Here is a 16965-nt window from a genome sequence, read left to right on the forward strand (position 1 = left end):
CTGAGTGGATGTATGATTCTAGTCGAAAGCCCTAATCCATTAATCACAAAAGAAGCGCATCAGTACAAGAAAAGAAGGCTTATATGGATCCTGCAAGTGGCTCTCCATACTCGTTGTCGCTGCTTGCTTCTTCGATGGTAAGCTCTTCGACTCTAACCTGGGGCCTAATTAATTTTTAAGATTCTGAGTTGAATTTGTGTTCTGAGTTTGGAATTGGATTATTTATTTAATTTGTTGAATGTTGATTTTGAATTCAAATTAATTTGGATTTTGAGTTTGAAACTGGATTCAATTTAAATTTTTTTGCTGTGATATATATATGATAAATTCTAATATCCTTATGTAGTTGTGTTTGTGGTGGTTAGTGGTCACAGTAATTATATAATATTATTAAAATTCATATTATATTATTTTATATTTTAATAAAATTTTTTAATAATATTTTTTAAAAATTACTATTAAATAATAAAAAAATATTATTTTAATTTTAATAATATTTTTTATTAGAATTACTATATATATATATATTTCCAAAAATAAATCATCAGTCTCATCATTTAAATTTATTCCCACTATATAATATTTAAATAATAACTAAAAATAATAAATTTTGATGATCTTTTAATATTTTTTAAAGTATATATTATAAACGTGTTGCTATTAAAACATTTTTATTACTTGTGAAAATATATAAGCTTCTACTAAAGAATTACCGGTGATGATTGGTTTTATTATTTTTATGCCAAGTTATTTCACTTTAATTATTTCATAGCATTCCTAGATTTTTTATTGAATTAGAATAAATTCGATAGTGGATCACGATCGAAGAACTATTAACTAATAATAAATTTAATTTTTTTTAGTCGTCATGTGTACTCATACACGTACTCTCTCCTATAAATATTAAATAAAACTAACAAACTACGATACTATAAGACTGTATTATAATTTTATAGTAACCTTGAAGAACTATATATTTAGGTCTAAATTATCTTACAAATTAAATAGGTTTTTTATTACATTGTAATTTATTGAATTGAATTCGAGCAATGTTAATGAGTATGAATTTGATAAAAAATTAAGAGATTTGAGAATGAATTTGATAAGAAATTAAAAGATATGAAAAAAGTACAAATTATATATAGAGACATTTATTTCTAGCAAACTAATTACTAGAACTAAATTGATTTGCATATAGCCTAAATGTTTACGTGTGGATTCTGCCTATGGTATAAATAGGGTTGGTAACTTGCACGTCTAGTTAAGGTCTCTATATGGTTATTTAATTTAATTTGATCTAAGATCAGATATAATAAATAATAAATAAGCTAAAAGCGAAGTTAACTTAATGGGGCGGACAATACCTTTCTTTTGGGGCAATTAAAAATGATTTTGTGATGCTAAAATCAAATTCCTAATGTATATATGTAGATTCGCATTTCACCTTAATTCATTTATTATATTTAAGTGAAATAATTTGCTCTAACTTTACTGAAAGAGAATCAAACCAATAATAGGACTCTTAGTTTAATCTTCTTCTTAAAGAAAAAAAAAATCTATTACTCTACGCACTACAACATCATCACCTTTAATTTAGAAATAGAATAACAACTTTACAAAAATATCTTGGTAGTTGAATTTTTTTGGTAGTTGATAATAATAAAAAAGATTAAACTAAGAGTCCTATTATTGGTTTGATTCTCTTTCAGTAAAGTTAGAGCAAATTATTTCACTTAAATATAATAAATGAATTAAGGTGAAATGCGAATCTACATATATACATTAGGAATTTGATTTTAGCATCACAAAATCATTTTTAATTGCCCCAAAAGAAAGGTATTGTCCGCCCCATTAAGTTAACTTCGCTTTTAGCTTATTTATTATTTATTATATCTGATCTTAGATCAAATTAAATTAAATAACCATATAGAGACCTTAACTAGACGTGCAAGTTACCAACCCTATTTATACCATAGGCAGAATCCACACGTAAACATTTAGGCTATATGCAAATCAATTTAGTTCTAGTAATTAGTTTGCTAGAAATAAATGTCTCTATATATAATTTGTACTTTTTTCATATCTTTTAATTTCTTATCAAATTCATTCTCAAATCTCTTAATTTTTTATCAAATTCATACTCATTAACATTGCTCGAATTCAATTCAATAAATTACAATGTAATAAAAAACCTATTTAATTTGTAAGATAATTTAGACCTAAATATATAGTTCTTCAAGGTTACTATAAAATTATAATACAGTCTTATAGTATCGTAGTTTGTTAGTTTTATTTAATATTTATAGGAGAGAGTACGTGTATGAGTACACATGACGACTAAAAAAAATTAAATTTATTATTAGTTAATAGTTCTTCGATCGTGATCCACTATCGAATTTATTCTAATTCAATAAAAAATCTAGGAATGCTATGAAATAATTAAAGTGAAATAACTTGGCATAAAAATAATAAAACCAATCATCACCGGTAATTCTTTAGTAGAAGCTTATATATTTTCACAAGTAATAAAAATGTTTTAATAGCAACACGTTTATAATATATACTTTAAAAAATATTAAAAGATCATCAAAATTTATTATTTTTAGTTATTATTTAAATATTAATTTAATTTATTTAATTTAATTTTTTAATTTATCTAATAAAAAATATTGTTAAAATTAAAATAATATTTTTTTATTATTTAATAGTAATTTTTGAAAAATATTATTAAAATATAAAATAATATAATATTAATTTTAATAATATTATATAATTACTGTGACCACTAACCACCACAAACACAACTACATAAGGATACTAGAATTTATCATATATATATCACATTTAAATTTTTTTGCTGTGTTTTTAGTTTATTTTGGATGTTAGAATCGGTTGTTGATTAATTGATTAGAATTCAAACTAAATATAATTATATGCTTTGACTTTTTTATATTCAACAGGCTTAGAAATTTATATGGTCTGGTTCACCGTTATATGATTTTTGGTTTAAGAATTTTCACTATTCAGAGTTTATGTGACATGGAAGTAATGTTCTTATGTTGATTAATTGTTTATTAGAAGTTATTGTTGAATATTTTTGTATGATTGAGTTTTTTCATTTTGTTTTAGTGTAACTATGATTCACGGAGAAACATCACGTTTAGTTTTGGACGAACCAACTGAAGTGAAATAATCTTAATTATAAGAATAATCGATTAAGAGGGTCATAATACAAAATACAAATTTTGTACGGTGATATCATATTTTCAGCTTTTGAAACAAAGGTAAAAGTCTATCATGCATTAAAGTATACAATTCTTTATAACAAAAAATTGTTGTTTTTTATCTACATGTAAACGAATAAATTAAAAATTGAAAACGACTTGCAAATTAAATTGTTTTGAATGGAACTAAAAAGAAATGATAACAAATTTAAGAATGTAATTTGACTAAACTTAAATGTGCTAGAAAAATAAACTGTATTAAAGTAAAGTGTAGAATTTAAAAAGAAAAAGAAATAAACAGTGAAAAAGAAATATGCTTTATCTATATAATTTAACTAAAATATTTTTCTCTTGAGCTTTGTGTGACGTACCACCTCATATACAATACGAATATGGTATATAGTTTCGGAAATGCTCGTGGCACTAATCTGGTATAATAAAAATTACATAAAATAAAATTTAATTTAAAAAAAAGAAAATATAAAAAAATCAAAAATAAAAAATAACAAAATCTAACCTCATTGTTTTTTACTCCATGAATCAAAAAATTATAAAAAACCTAATTAAGAGCATATTATCCTTTGTATAACTTTGAAACTTAAAAACACTAATCAGAGTGTGTACTATGGTCGAACAACCAAACTTTGATTAGTGTGTTTCAAAATTATACAAAGAATAATGACATTGATTAGGTTTTTCAGACATTTTTGGGTCCACGGAGTAAAAAATAGTCAGTTTAGATTTTTTTATATTTTTTTAAAATTGAATTTTATTTTAATTATCTAATTTTTTTATTATAACAAATTAGAGTCGCGAACTCTTTTGAAGTTATATACAATATGTTCGAGAATCTTTTTTATGGATTCGTATTGTATTTGAGGTGGCAACTTCACACGAACCTCGGAGAAAAAATATTTTAGTTAAATTATATGGATAAAACATGTTTCTTTTTTCTTATTTTTTCTCTTTTTAAATTTTACAATTTATTTTAATATAGTTTATTTTTCCAGCACATCTAAGTTTAGTCCAATTACATTCCTAAATTTTTAATATTTCCTTTTAGTTACATTCAAAGTATATTAATTTGCAAGTTATTTTCAATCTTTAATTTATTCCTTTAAATGTAGATAAAAATTAATATTTTTTATAGTGATAAAGAATGATAGACTTTGATGCATGGTAAACTTACACCTTTATTTCAAAAGTTAAAAATCGGATGACACCGTCCAAAATTTGTATTGTGACCCTCCTAATTTGCCTAAGATTATTTCTATAAATCAGATTTTTTCACTACGGCTAGTTCGTCCAGAATTAAATGTGAAGTTTCAGAAGACTCAATCATACAAATATATTCAACAATAACTTCTAATAATCAATTAATTAAAATAAGAATATTACTTTCGTTTCACATACTAAATAGTGGAGATCCTTAAACTAAGATTCATATAATCGTGATCTAAAGCATATAAATTTCTAAAACTCTTGAATATAAAAGACCCAAAGCATATAATAATATTTAGTTTAAATTCTAATCAATTAATCAACAACTGATAATAACTTCTAGTCCAAAATAAACTAAAAACACACCAGCATTCAACAAACTTTAATGGATATGCGTAATTTTTACTCTTTAATAACATTTTTTATAAATTCTGCCCTTTATTTTAGTTAAATTCAAAGCAAGCGATTATGTTTCTGTCAAGTCTATTTACATTCAAAGCATTTTAATTTGCAAATCGTTTTTAATCTTTAATTTACTTGTTGATGTGTAAATAAAAAACAGTAAAAATTTCTTCTTAGTGATAAAGAATAGTAGACTTTGATACATAGTAAACTGTTGATAGCATAAGGGAATATGTTTTGCTCCTAGACATTAGACTTCGAACCAACCTAAAACCTTCCTGCAAATTTTTTTAATTTTAATTTGCAGAAGATCTGTTAAACAGCTGTATGTTAATTAGAATTGTATTTATACACAAAAAAAAAATGGAGAAATAAGGTACTTGGGTTGTTATCAACCACTATATATAGCGATACCTGGACTACAGTATTAACACTTGTAATTTTCCATTGTTGTTTCATTGAGGACCACAATCACGAGGGTCTACTTTGTTTCAAGATTCTCGTTCAAGCCACATATATGTTGTGGTTGACGATGTCGTAGTACTTGCATCATGCGAACTATGTTTCTGCTGAAATTTGGTGCAAAGACGAGAAGCTTGCACTCCTCGACTTCAAGTCAGGTATTAAACAATCATATATAGATTATTGCAGTTAAGATGATATAGCTAGTTAGTAGACTATTTTTTTAATTATTGGAGCTGAATTCAAACATGTTCTATGAACTTTGGCTTTTGCAAGTGATTGATAGTTAATACTTGTTTACTTAAATCAAGTTGTTTCTCGTGAAGAACTTTTTTTTTTCCAAAAAAAAAAAATACACACACACACTAGTCTTTTGAGAGCTTTGTAATTGAATTAGCTTGTCCAAAATCGATTCCAATTAGTTAGATTCTATTGAATTATCGATATTTACGGTTTTATGACTTTTATCTCAAAGTTAAATATATGATGCATTCGTTGTGGTTAGTCTTGTTGCAATTTATAGTGTTGGATGAACCAAGCCAGACTCTTATAAAATTTGTAAGTTTCACTCTCATTGAATACAATGTCTTCTATTGCAGAGAAAGATGGTTGCCTTTGGAAAGAAGTTGGAAAGACAGATAAATTCAAGAATGGCGGTGGGGGTATGTATGACTCTGCCTATATGATACATTGGAAAGAAGTATGTATGTCCCTGCCTATAGTTGGAAAGAAGTTGAAAGGCAGATGGTTGAGGGTTAAGTTTTTTCAACTTGGATATCTGTTCTGCTCTATAATGATATTTTTGGGTTCATAAGTTTGATAATCTTGTTGCAGATATTATATAAACTACAAACTCATGAAGAAACGAGTAAGGCACTCTGCTCAGCAAATTCAACTCGGAACACAAGATTGACGCCATGTGCTCAAGGATTTCTCCAGAATGCCAGATAAACAGGTTTTTGTTGTTTTCAATTTTTATTACTGCCAATGGTCAACTTAGATTCTAGTTGCGAATGTGATGATTCTAGTTGTTTGTTAACATTGGTTTCAGTCACTCTCTAAATGTTACAAATCAGATTGAGAAGATTGTCCTTTTCCTTCTGGAACAAGGGTTTTTGGCAAGCAGGATATCGAAGCTTGGAGAGCAACATGATGCTATTCTGCAGGAACCTGAAATTCACAAAATGTCTGAACTGCGAGAAGCTTATAGAGAAGTGGGACAAGACCTACTAAAGCTTCTTTTCTTTGTTGAGATGAATGCTATTGGTTTGCGCAAGATATTGAAGAAGTTTGACAAGTGTTCAAGCATGTGGTAATATGTTTGATTCAAAATGAGTCTTCACTTGGACTGTCACATAAATAAATACAGAACTTTGTGAATGACCATTGACTGATGGATTTGAAATTTGTAGGGAATAGGAGCTGTTGTGGGATTATCTCGCAATCTTCATGAACTTCAGAACCGTCAAGGGAGCTATTTATCAATTTATGATCAACCTACCCTACCTCTGCAGGTTCCACATCTAATTTTCTTCAAACACTTACTTTGTTTTATCGTAGCTGGCTTCGGACCATCATAAGATTGGTGTTGATTATCATATTTCCTCGGTCATTTCATGCAGGATCCTGTAATTGATTCAATAAAAGCAGTGGTTGACAGGTTAACTAACTCAACAAACTTCCTTAACTTTTTGGGGCAACATGCTCTGATTATGCAAGAAGAGCTGCCAACCCCCACGGAGGAACCTGTTGATGATGAAAGATACCATTTCATGTCTCTTATCCTGAACTTGGCAAACACGTTTTTGTATATGGTCAATACATATATTATTGTCCCTACAGCAGATGACTACTCTATGAGCCTTGGGGATGCTCGAACAGTTTGTGGTATCGTAATTGGGGCAATGGCTGTTGCTCAGGTGTTCTCTTTGGTATATTTTAGTGCCTGCTCAAATAGATCTTACTTCCGACCTCTTGTCTTCAGTAGCATAACTCTCTTTCTTGGAAATACCTGTGTGCATTGGCATATGATGCTCGTTCGTTATGGAATCTCTTGATTGGTCATGTGTTCTGTGGGCAAGTAGTCTTCTATTCCCGAATTTTTGCATGCCATGATTTTGATGGTACTTGCAAATAATGTTGTCAGTGGCAGCGCCCTTGGCTTGGCTTGTGGTCCTGCATTAGCTGGCATATTGCAGACTGATTTTAAGATTTACAAGCTTACACTTAATCAAAATACGATTCCCGGTTGTGTTATGGGTGTTGCTTGGCTGATATATCTTATATCATTGTGGATCACGCGAATAATCATCAACCAAATGATGGTACTAACTGAACTTATACTGCACCAATTTGTTGCTGCTTGTTCAGAATGAATGAAAGTAGTCTCGCACATTTTTCTTTGCAAATATGGATTTTTCTCTCGTTTTGTTGAGCCTCAACATGTGAATATAACATGACACATTTTTCTCGTGTAGAGGTGAATGATGCACTTGAACAAGGCCTAAAACAGCCATTGCTGATTACTTCGGATGATAAGGGAGATGAAGAAGCTGATCAAGATTATGATGATAGTGAAGAAGCTTCAGAAGAATCTCGTCTACCAGCAACTTCGATTTGGTCTGCATACAGACTCCTTACGCCATCTGTAAGGATTTGTGCACAACTCACTGTCTCCCGCAGAGTATGGATTTTCTATCAAGTGCTGAGAATTTTGTTACATGTAGAAGTTTGAGAACACTGATAATGTTAAGATGGAAAAAACTAATTCATTCACCTGAGTGCTCTGAACTGAATATGATATTGCATTGCTTATTTCATTCAATTTGCACTTTCTCCTGTTTTTTGTAGTAAATTCCAAGGGCAAATGATCATTTAGATAAAATATTGGAAAATCAGACATTTAACCTACCGAATTTGTTTGACATTTTCTGGTTCAGTTATTGATATATTTTATGCTTAAATATGTAATGGAGATTTTACTATCGGAATCTAGTGTCATCACAACATACTACTTTAACTGGTCAACAAGCAGAGCTGCACTTTTTCTCGCTTGCCTCGGATTGACTGTTCTTCCTGTAAACGTTGTTGTTGGAAGCTATATAAGCAACATGTTTGAGGACAGGTATTGATAATTTATGCTCTAGTTAGATTAAGAAAGATGCATGTAAGTTGATAGTAACACATATTTCTTCTTCATGCCGAACAAAAGTGAAGGGAATTGTAACCATCTTATATACTAGATTGAGATCCTCACTTACTCCATCTTTTGTGAGATCATTCAGAACCATGATATTGTTCAAATATTCTCCTCTTGCATCTAAGTGATTGGATTCGAATTTTATTTATCTGTTTCAGGCAAATTCTGTTGGTATCGGAAATTATGGTTTGCATCGGTGTCCTCTTTAGCTTCCATTTGATTATTCCATACTCCGTGCCACAATACATATGTTCGGTTCGGGCCTCCTTTTGTTTGTTTCGGCAGAACTGCTTGAAGGTAAGATAATAAGATCTGATATTTTGCTGCACTATTTATGATTGTCGAAAGTCGACAAAATTATATTTCTTCTTACCCCATGCTGATGTGGGATGCTTGTGTACTAGGCTATCCTTTATGATGCACATGGAGTATGTCAAATAATTCATGTGTTTAGACATAATTTGTATCAAGATACATTTACATTTCGGATGCACCAGTTTTCTCAATGCAACAATTATTATTGGCTGGAGGGAGTAATAGTTATCTTAATGTATTGGTTTAATTTAGTATTAAAACACGCTTGATGCTTGATGCTTGATTTAAGCTGGTGTAAATTGTTTTTAGTTTTTGTTTCTCCTGACAATTACATAATTGTCTTACTATCATTTGTTGCAGGTGTCAACTTGTCACTGCTTTCGCGAGTTATGTCCTCGAGGTGGAACCTACGATGGAGGGCTCTTGTAAACCGAGGCTGGAACAATTGCGAGAATCATAGCGGACGCAACCATCACCCTGGCTGGTTACTTGGGTCACATTAATCTCCTTAATGTCACACTGCTTCCTTCACTCTTCATTTCCATAGCCTCCATCTTAGCAACATGCTATACCTACAATTCATTATATTCATGAGTTTCTCTCAGGCTGAGATGGTAAGAGTATAATGCTCTTCAGCATGACCTCACTTATTATCTGTCATTCTTTGTCTCCATTCCATAATTTTGATCAGTTAAGTGATTGTGGCTTCATAAAGTAGTAGTAGTAGCTAATCCTTCGTTGCGTGTAGGGTGGCAAAATGTGAATTATTGGCCGAATAGATTCCTTAATTGTCATTAATTTTGTGATAATTAACTTGGTTTAATTTTCTTAGATGTTTTAAATTAAATATGTTGCGCAATGGTGTGCCTTTTTTAACAAATTTAGTTTATTAGACTAAACTAACATCTTTATTGCATTCGACTAATTTTCACTGAATTAAGAAAGTTCATTTATGTATGTATATATGTTTATACATCCACTAAGCTTAAATGTCCTCATATAAAGTTATGGAATGATAGCTCTTTATGAATTTGGATCTTCTAAAGTTTGGATTTTCATTTTAGAAGATAAATTGTGATCTTTTATTTAATTTTTTTTTATCTCATCTATAAAATAAATGATGAGAGATTACACTTTATCTTCCAAAGTGAAATTTAAAATTCAAAAGATTGTTTAAAACAACATTGGTGTGGAATTTAGGGACACATGATTTGGTAATCCAAAGTCATATGGAGTTTTAGTATTCCCTAACTAAAAAAGAAAAAAAAAAGTTCGTATATGAAGTTTAAATACTTTGTAAATAAGAAGAGAGAGAAAAAAGCATTAAAATTCTGTTTGGGTTAAAAAAATTTTATTTTATTATTTTAATTTTAATTTAATTTATTTTTTAATTGATATTAAATTATTATAAAATTACAAAAAAATAAAGATTTAAAAAGCTAAAAAATATTCTTTTGGGATTAATTTAAAAGATTAAAATATCTTTCAACATTAAGTTTATTTAATTTGAGTTAAAAATTTAATTTAATTACAAAAAAGTAAATCAAGTTTGTAGTTAATTTTTCAAGGATAAAAATTTCCTTTTAAATCAAATATATTTTGTGTAAGCATATATTTATAAAACGACATTAGAAAATTTGTATATAAATAAAATAGAATAAAATACAAATTTTGTTAATTATATTTAATTATAAATTTAATATAATTTTATAAATTTATTTAAATTATATTATTTTGTTAATTTTATTTTTTTATAGCACAAAAAGATAAAAAGAAATAAAGAATGAAAGAAAAAAAAAGAAAGAGAAAGGTAAAAAGAAATAAAGAATGAAAGAAAAAAAGAAACATAAAAAAAGGAGTGAATTTTTTAATTTTGGTAAAAAAAATTATTTTAATTGTAATAAAAAAATATCTAATTGACACATGTTGGTTTGTTAAATTAATAATATAAAATATAAGTTACATATAGAGTTGAAAGGATAAAGAGAAATAGAGAATGAGAGAAAGGTAAATAAAAAAATAGAAGGGAGTTTATTAATTTTGAAGAATAATATTTTATTTCAATTTTAATGAGAGTGTCATGTGATACATTTTGATTGTTAAATTGGTAATATAATAATATAATTATATTTTAATTTTAATTTTAATTATAATAAAAGAATGTCATGTTGCACATTTTAATTATCAAATTTATAATTAATTATTGATAATGATATACAAGAGAGGTAGAATTAGTGAAAAATGAGAGAGATTAAGAAAAGGTGAGAGAGGAGATGAAAACTTTTTAATTTCAAAGAGAAATATTTTATTTCAATGAAAGAGTGATATGTGACACATTTTGATTGTAAAATTAGTAATATATAATAGATCTTTTGAATTTTTCGAACAATTGATTGAAATTTTAAGACTTTTAATTTTTTTAAAAAAATATAAGTAATAATAAATATGAATGTTCAAAACTAAATAGAATTGACTACGAAAATGAAAAAAATTAAATTATTACACGGGATTTGCATACAATCTTCTATAACCGAAACTCTAGCCTACGTCTCCCTTCTATTTCCTAGCCTTCTACATAACAAATAAATAAGGACAATTTTATGATGTTGGCAGTGTAAATCACAATGTGATATTGATGGTAGGTGTCACACAATAAGAATGTATATTCGTAAGATGACAGAATTGAGTGTTGTTTATTTATCCGTTATGATGAAGGATCATGATTTTTGTTTGAACTTAGTGTCCATATTTATTTAAGGAATTGTGTAATAAAAAATAATTAGGCTCTAGAAAAAGTATGGTTATTGTGCCATTTTTTTGTCTGGTAGAGATAGATCATATTGTATTAAAATAATGGTAATTAGATCTCATTGAAAGATAGAATAATATTAAAATATATTGTGTCAAAAATACGTCAAGAAAAAAAATGACCATTTAAAAAAAAAAAGAAAAAGAAAAAAACCATTTTCAATTATTGATTTAGGATCATCAGTGAAGTTCGTTGTAACTGAGAAGTAGTGCGTGTAGCACTGTTGGCGTGAAGTATCTTCAACAGTTCGATTTCGTCAGACAAGTGTTGAGAAATAGTTAAACACAACATCTCAAAACTGGCTAACGTAACTTTGAGACTGGTAACAGATAACAGTCGTCTTCGGTAAGAGATAGAGAGAAGATTGAGATTGAGAGGATCTGCCATAACCTAATTGAAAGAGAAGATAGTGCAATTTTTATTTTATACTTGTTAGCAACACTATGCATTTTTCTATTTGTGTCTCACAAAAACTTACGATTTCACCTTCCTGCTATTTCGCTGTCCTCTTCCAAGAACACAACGCCTAATACTCACCTTAAAGCGAGGAATTTATTTCCATTGTTTGGCAGTGCAGAGTTATCTATCTTAATTTGTATCCTACCAAAAAAACAAAAATATTTTGCCCCCAAAACCTTTAATCTATCCTATTTCTTAATCTAAATGCTTCATTATCACTAATTAATAATTAAATGTATGAAACAACAAAAGAAAAAATGAAATAAACCTAAAGCTCTGTCAAATGATAATCAGCACCGCGTCGAGTTAAATCTTAATTTAACTACTGAAATTTGATCCAATGTTCAAAATAACCCTCATAATTTCGTTGTCTTCAATTAGAACCCCTAAATTTGCAATCATAGTTTTGTTCTGTCTCTGCAATCATTTTTGTCACCAGAATGTTGATCTGGCGCAATTGCATGACATAGTAGATATTACTTAAATAACGGCGTATTGGTTTCGCATCCAAATCCTTGGAAAACTAGTAAGGGTTTTTTTTATGTTTTGCATTTTATGGTCGTCGAGTGGAAAGAAAGAGAGTTTTAACCAAAAAACAAGTGAAACAACGGGTTTTGCAAATTGAGAGTTTTTCATAGGGTTTGGACATGAAACCAATGTTCTGTTGCATATGATCCTATTTGGGGCCGACGAAATTGTGGAATCATTCTAAGTATCGGATTAAATTTCAGGGGTCAAATTGAGATTTAACTCTCCCAGCAAATAAATCCTTTTTTCTCAGTGTTCATATTGTTGATGACGGAGTCGGCGGAAAGAAGCATGCCTGTGGTTGGTGACAGACCAAAAAATCTTTGGCATCCCCATTGAGAAGTTAGAAAAATTGGGGAAGAATGAGGTTAGGAATTGGAAATCCCATCTTGAGCTGGCTCCCTTTGATTTGCATTTGGAGCTTCCAGAGAACAGCATGTTGTATCCCTTTATTTTTCACTCGAAACTTTTCTTATTCGGTGGTCCAACCGATTCTGGCACCAAGATCTACCAAATCTCCTATGTCAGCGGCGACACGTTGGACATATCTACCGCGGCCACCACAATTACATTGCAAACATTCAAGATGAAGTTACTTGGTGGTGCATGATCAGGCACCGGGAGAAAGTGGGACGGGGTTATGGGTTTTACGTTCCCGTTCCGGTAAATGGCATTCCTTGTCCATTCATCCTTCTTGGCCTTCCTGTTCGATGCTGAATGATAAGCTCTTCTTGCATTGCTCGTCCGCACCATGCATTGACTATGCCTACGACCCCAGAATTGCCACGTGGCATAAACTGGAACGCGCATTTTCTTCTTCTGATCGTCAGTTTCACCGACCCCTTGTGCTCGTGTCGTCCCTTGGGGATGTAGGTGATTGCAGGGTGGTGCTGACATGTACGTATAGGCTTTACTGGTGGATAATCAAGATTATTGTGTTCGCCATCAAATTCCTTAATGAGTTGTGTAAGGCGATCCAACCATCCTACTATAATAATATGTGCACAGGAATGAACGTGGTTGACCTTGGCAACAGCAAAGTATGCGTTATTATCGGTGGTCTCGCAGAACGCATTCCATCCCTTTGCATTTTATTTTAGTAGTTGAATTAGGGTTGGTACAAGAGGAGGAGGAGCAGAGGTTTTTATCTGTGCATGTACTCGTGAATTAACGTGAATCAAGCCTTACTTAGAGGACTGCCGTATTGAAGTGCTCAACACTTCCTTTATTTGGAAAAGTCTAGGCCAGCAATTTTAATGAATTTTCGTCAGCATGTAATTAGTAGCAAAAGGTGAGGCATTAAATGAAATCTCACACCATCAGATCATCATTGATAGTTAATTGATGGCTAATAATCACAAAAGTTGCTGCGCCTAACATTACTTTCTTTTATTTTCTCGCTCAGCAAGGGAATGCCTCGCCAACGTCCTTACTCACAAGGTATAATGTTGCTTATTGTTAGGGATTTAGAGGATAAATTTTCTTTATTTTTTAAAAAATTTGTTGTTCTTAAGAACGGAGAACAAAAGTATTTACTATCTTGACTATTATATATGAATTTTGTTAGGGAGACGGTGATTTTTGTGAACAATATAAATAATGGACTCTAAAATTGATTCAATAAAGTAAAAAAAACACTCTACTCTTAAAGTACCTTATAAACTTTAATATTAGAATAATGATCCACACACCTAATAAATTGAACATTCTAACATATTTATTGTTCACATTATTTAATATTATCATTATTTACCTATATTTGTTCATTATGACATTCTTCCAATTTAAGGATAACAACAAACCCCAAAAAGTTCTTTAGTAAAATTTGGGTATGCATTGATATGAATTGAAATGATAACTCTGTAATTCAACAAAGGTACAAAATATTCACCCATTACAATTTTTTTACAAAACTCAATTGACAATATTTCAAATTCGAATTCCAAGTTGTGTAGATGGCTTTAAAAAAATCAAATTTTATCTGGCTCAAGCTCAACAATGAGTTTTTTTTTCAAATAAATTATTTCAGTTTAGAAAATATTTTAATTGGACTAGAAGTCATTCCATATGCAATATTTTTCAGAAAAATATATGTGCATATGGTTTTTCTGTATATATAATCTTCTTAAGTTTTAAGTTATACATCTAAAATCCAATGTATTTTTATAGTTTTTACTTATTTATTATAGTTTAGTCTTTTAAGTTATACATTTAATATAAAACAGTAAAACACACAGCATTTTTATATGTAACTTATTTTATTTATCGTTTTTAGAAATTAGAAAAAGAGAAAAATACTTATAAATACATATCATATCATCTACTTCTGTTATATATAGGAAAAGTCTATGGGGCAGCAGTTTTATTGAATTTTGGCCAGCATATAACCAGCAGAGTAAGGTGAGCCATTGGATGAAATCTCACACCAATTTCACACAAATCTCACACCATCAAATCATCATTGATGGCTAGTTGATGGCTAACAATCACAAAAATTGTTACCCCTAACATTGCTCTCGTATATATACATTGACATCAAATTATTTATTGACATATTAAAAAATATTAAATTAATATTAATATTAATTGATATATTAATTTATAACATATGGACCCGTTCAGTCATATAAACCCAAGAAAGGAAATGGAAGAAAGTCCATATGCCCATAAAACCCCCCTCCCCCTAAGAGTCCAATAAAAATATTAACAGAAAAGAAAATGTTCGACCAAAGTAAAGAAAGCAAAATAAATGAACGAACATTAACAAGGGAGAGGAGTCCTTCAAAGAATTCAAAGTGTGCCCAAGTTTCCCACAGTTTCATAGATCACATTAGCTTTAAGGGCAGGTTTATATCCTCTAATTCCAAAGGATAAGTAGAAATCATGATGTATCAAGGTTTTACGGGAGGGGTTCTAAATTTATTGTTTACAAAACAAATATAGGAGTAGTTGAATTAGGGGATTCTACTGTGCAATGCATTGTATGATATCAAATATGGACAGAATTTTCAGACAGTAGAATTTATACTGCATTGTTTACAAATTTGTTGAATGAATGATTTATGACAATTTTTCTTGAATCTTCTATAACGGAAAGTCAGAAACCCTAGCCTACGTCTGCCTTCTATATAACAAACAAATAAATCGTTTCTTCTCTGTGTTGATATTGTTGACGATGGAGTCGGCGGAAACAGGAGAATGCCTGTGGATGGTGACAGACGACTACATCTTTGGCATCCGCGTTGACAAGTTAGAAAATTTGGGGAAGAATCAGGATAGGGATTGGAAATCCCTTCTTGAGCCGGCTCCGTTTGATTTCCGTTTGGATCTTCCAGAGTCCTGCTCGTTGCATCAATACTTTATCTTCGACTCGAAGCTTTTCATAGTCGGTGATCAAACCAATTCTGGCGCCAAGATCTACCAAATCTCCTATGTCGGCGGCGACACGTTGGACATATCTGAGGCAGTAGCGACGGGCGCAATCCCTCCGCTACCGACCGGCGACTTCAGTTTCCTTAGAAACATTAAAGATGACGTTTACTTGGTGGAAGATGATGCGACACCACCGATAGGGTTATACGTTTTACGTTCCCGTTCCCCGAACTGGCATTCCGTGCCCGCTCCTCCAACCGAACTCAACTCTGATAATTATAATTTGCTTTTTGGTTTCGTGCTGAATGATAAGCTCTTCTTGCATCTCCCGTTCGCACCAGGAATTGCTTATGTATACGACCCCCAACCTAACGCATGGATTAAACTGGAGCGGGCACTTTCTCATCCTGATTATGTTTCTTTCTTGAGTGTGTCGTTCCTTGGGGATGTACGCCATCGCAGTGTTGTGCTGACATGGACCGTGGAGGGTCTTTGCGGACCTGGTGTGAAATATGACATACACGCTTTGCTGGTGGATAATCAAGATTATTGTATTCTTCGCCATCAACGCCTTGATGAGTTGTGTGAGGCGATCCAACCATCCTTCTTTGAGCCCGCAGATCTCAACTTGGTTGACCTTGGCAACAGCAAAGTATGCGTTATCATCGGTGGTGCTGCAGAAGTCATTCCATCCGTTTGCATTTTAGTAGTTGAATTAGGGTTGGTACAAGAGGAGGAGCAGCAAAGGTTCTTATCTGTGCGTGTACTCGTCAATCGAGTCTTCGATATGAGGCCTTATATCTCAAAGTACGGCGGTCTTCAAGGGCTCTGCACCTCCTTTCTTTTCTCGCTCAGCAAGGGAACGTCGGACATAGACAGGGATGCGGTGAAGGATCATATAGGTGAGAAGATTGATAGGGTGTAGTGTAGTCTTTGTTTTTGTTTTCTTTTTTTTTTTTTTGTTATTTTGTGTG

General features: G+C 30.8%; 1 protein-coding gene and 1 pseudogene across 1 annotated transcript in view; both read left to right on the forward strand.

The window, feature by feature from the left end:
• The first annotated feature begins 5914 nt into the window (after positions 1–5914).
• Positions 5915–9632, forward strand: LOC107491608 (SPX domain-containing membrane protein At4g22990-like; annotated as a pseudogene).
• Positions 9633–15794: 6162 nt separating this feature from the next.
• Positions 15795–16965, forward strand: part of LOC107491604 (uncharacterized) — a 15024-nt gene continuing 13853 nt past the window's right edge. Inside the window, exon 1 of the mRNA XM_052261885.1 lies at positions 15795–16893. Within this exon, the coding sequence (XP_052117845.1) occupies positions 15795–16893 (1099 nt within the window). The remainder of the gene's footprint in view (positions 16894–16965) is intronic.

The sequence above is a fragment of the Arachis duranensis genome, chromosome 5, assembly GCF_000817695.3.
Source record: "Arachis duranensis cultivar V14167 chromosome 5, aradu.V14167.gnm2.J7QH, whole genome shotgun sequence".
Classification (NCBI taxonomy): Eukaryota; Viridiplantae; Streptophyta; class Magnoliopsida; order Fabales; family Fabaceae; genus Arachis; species Arachis duranensis.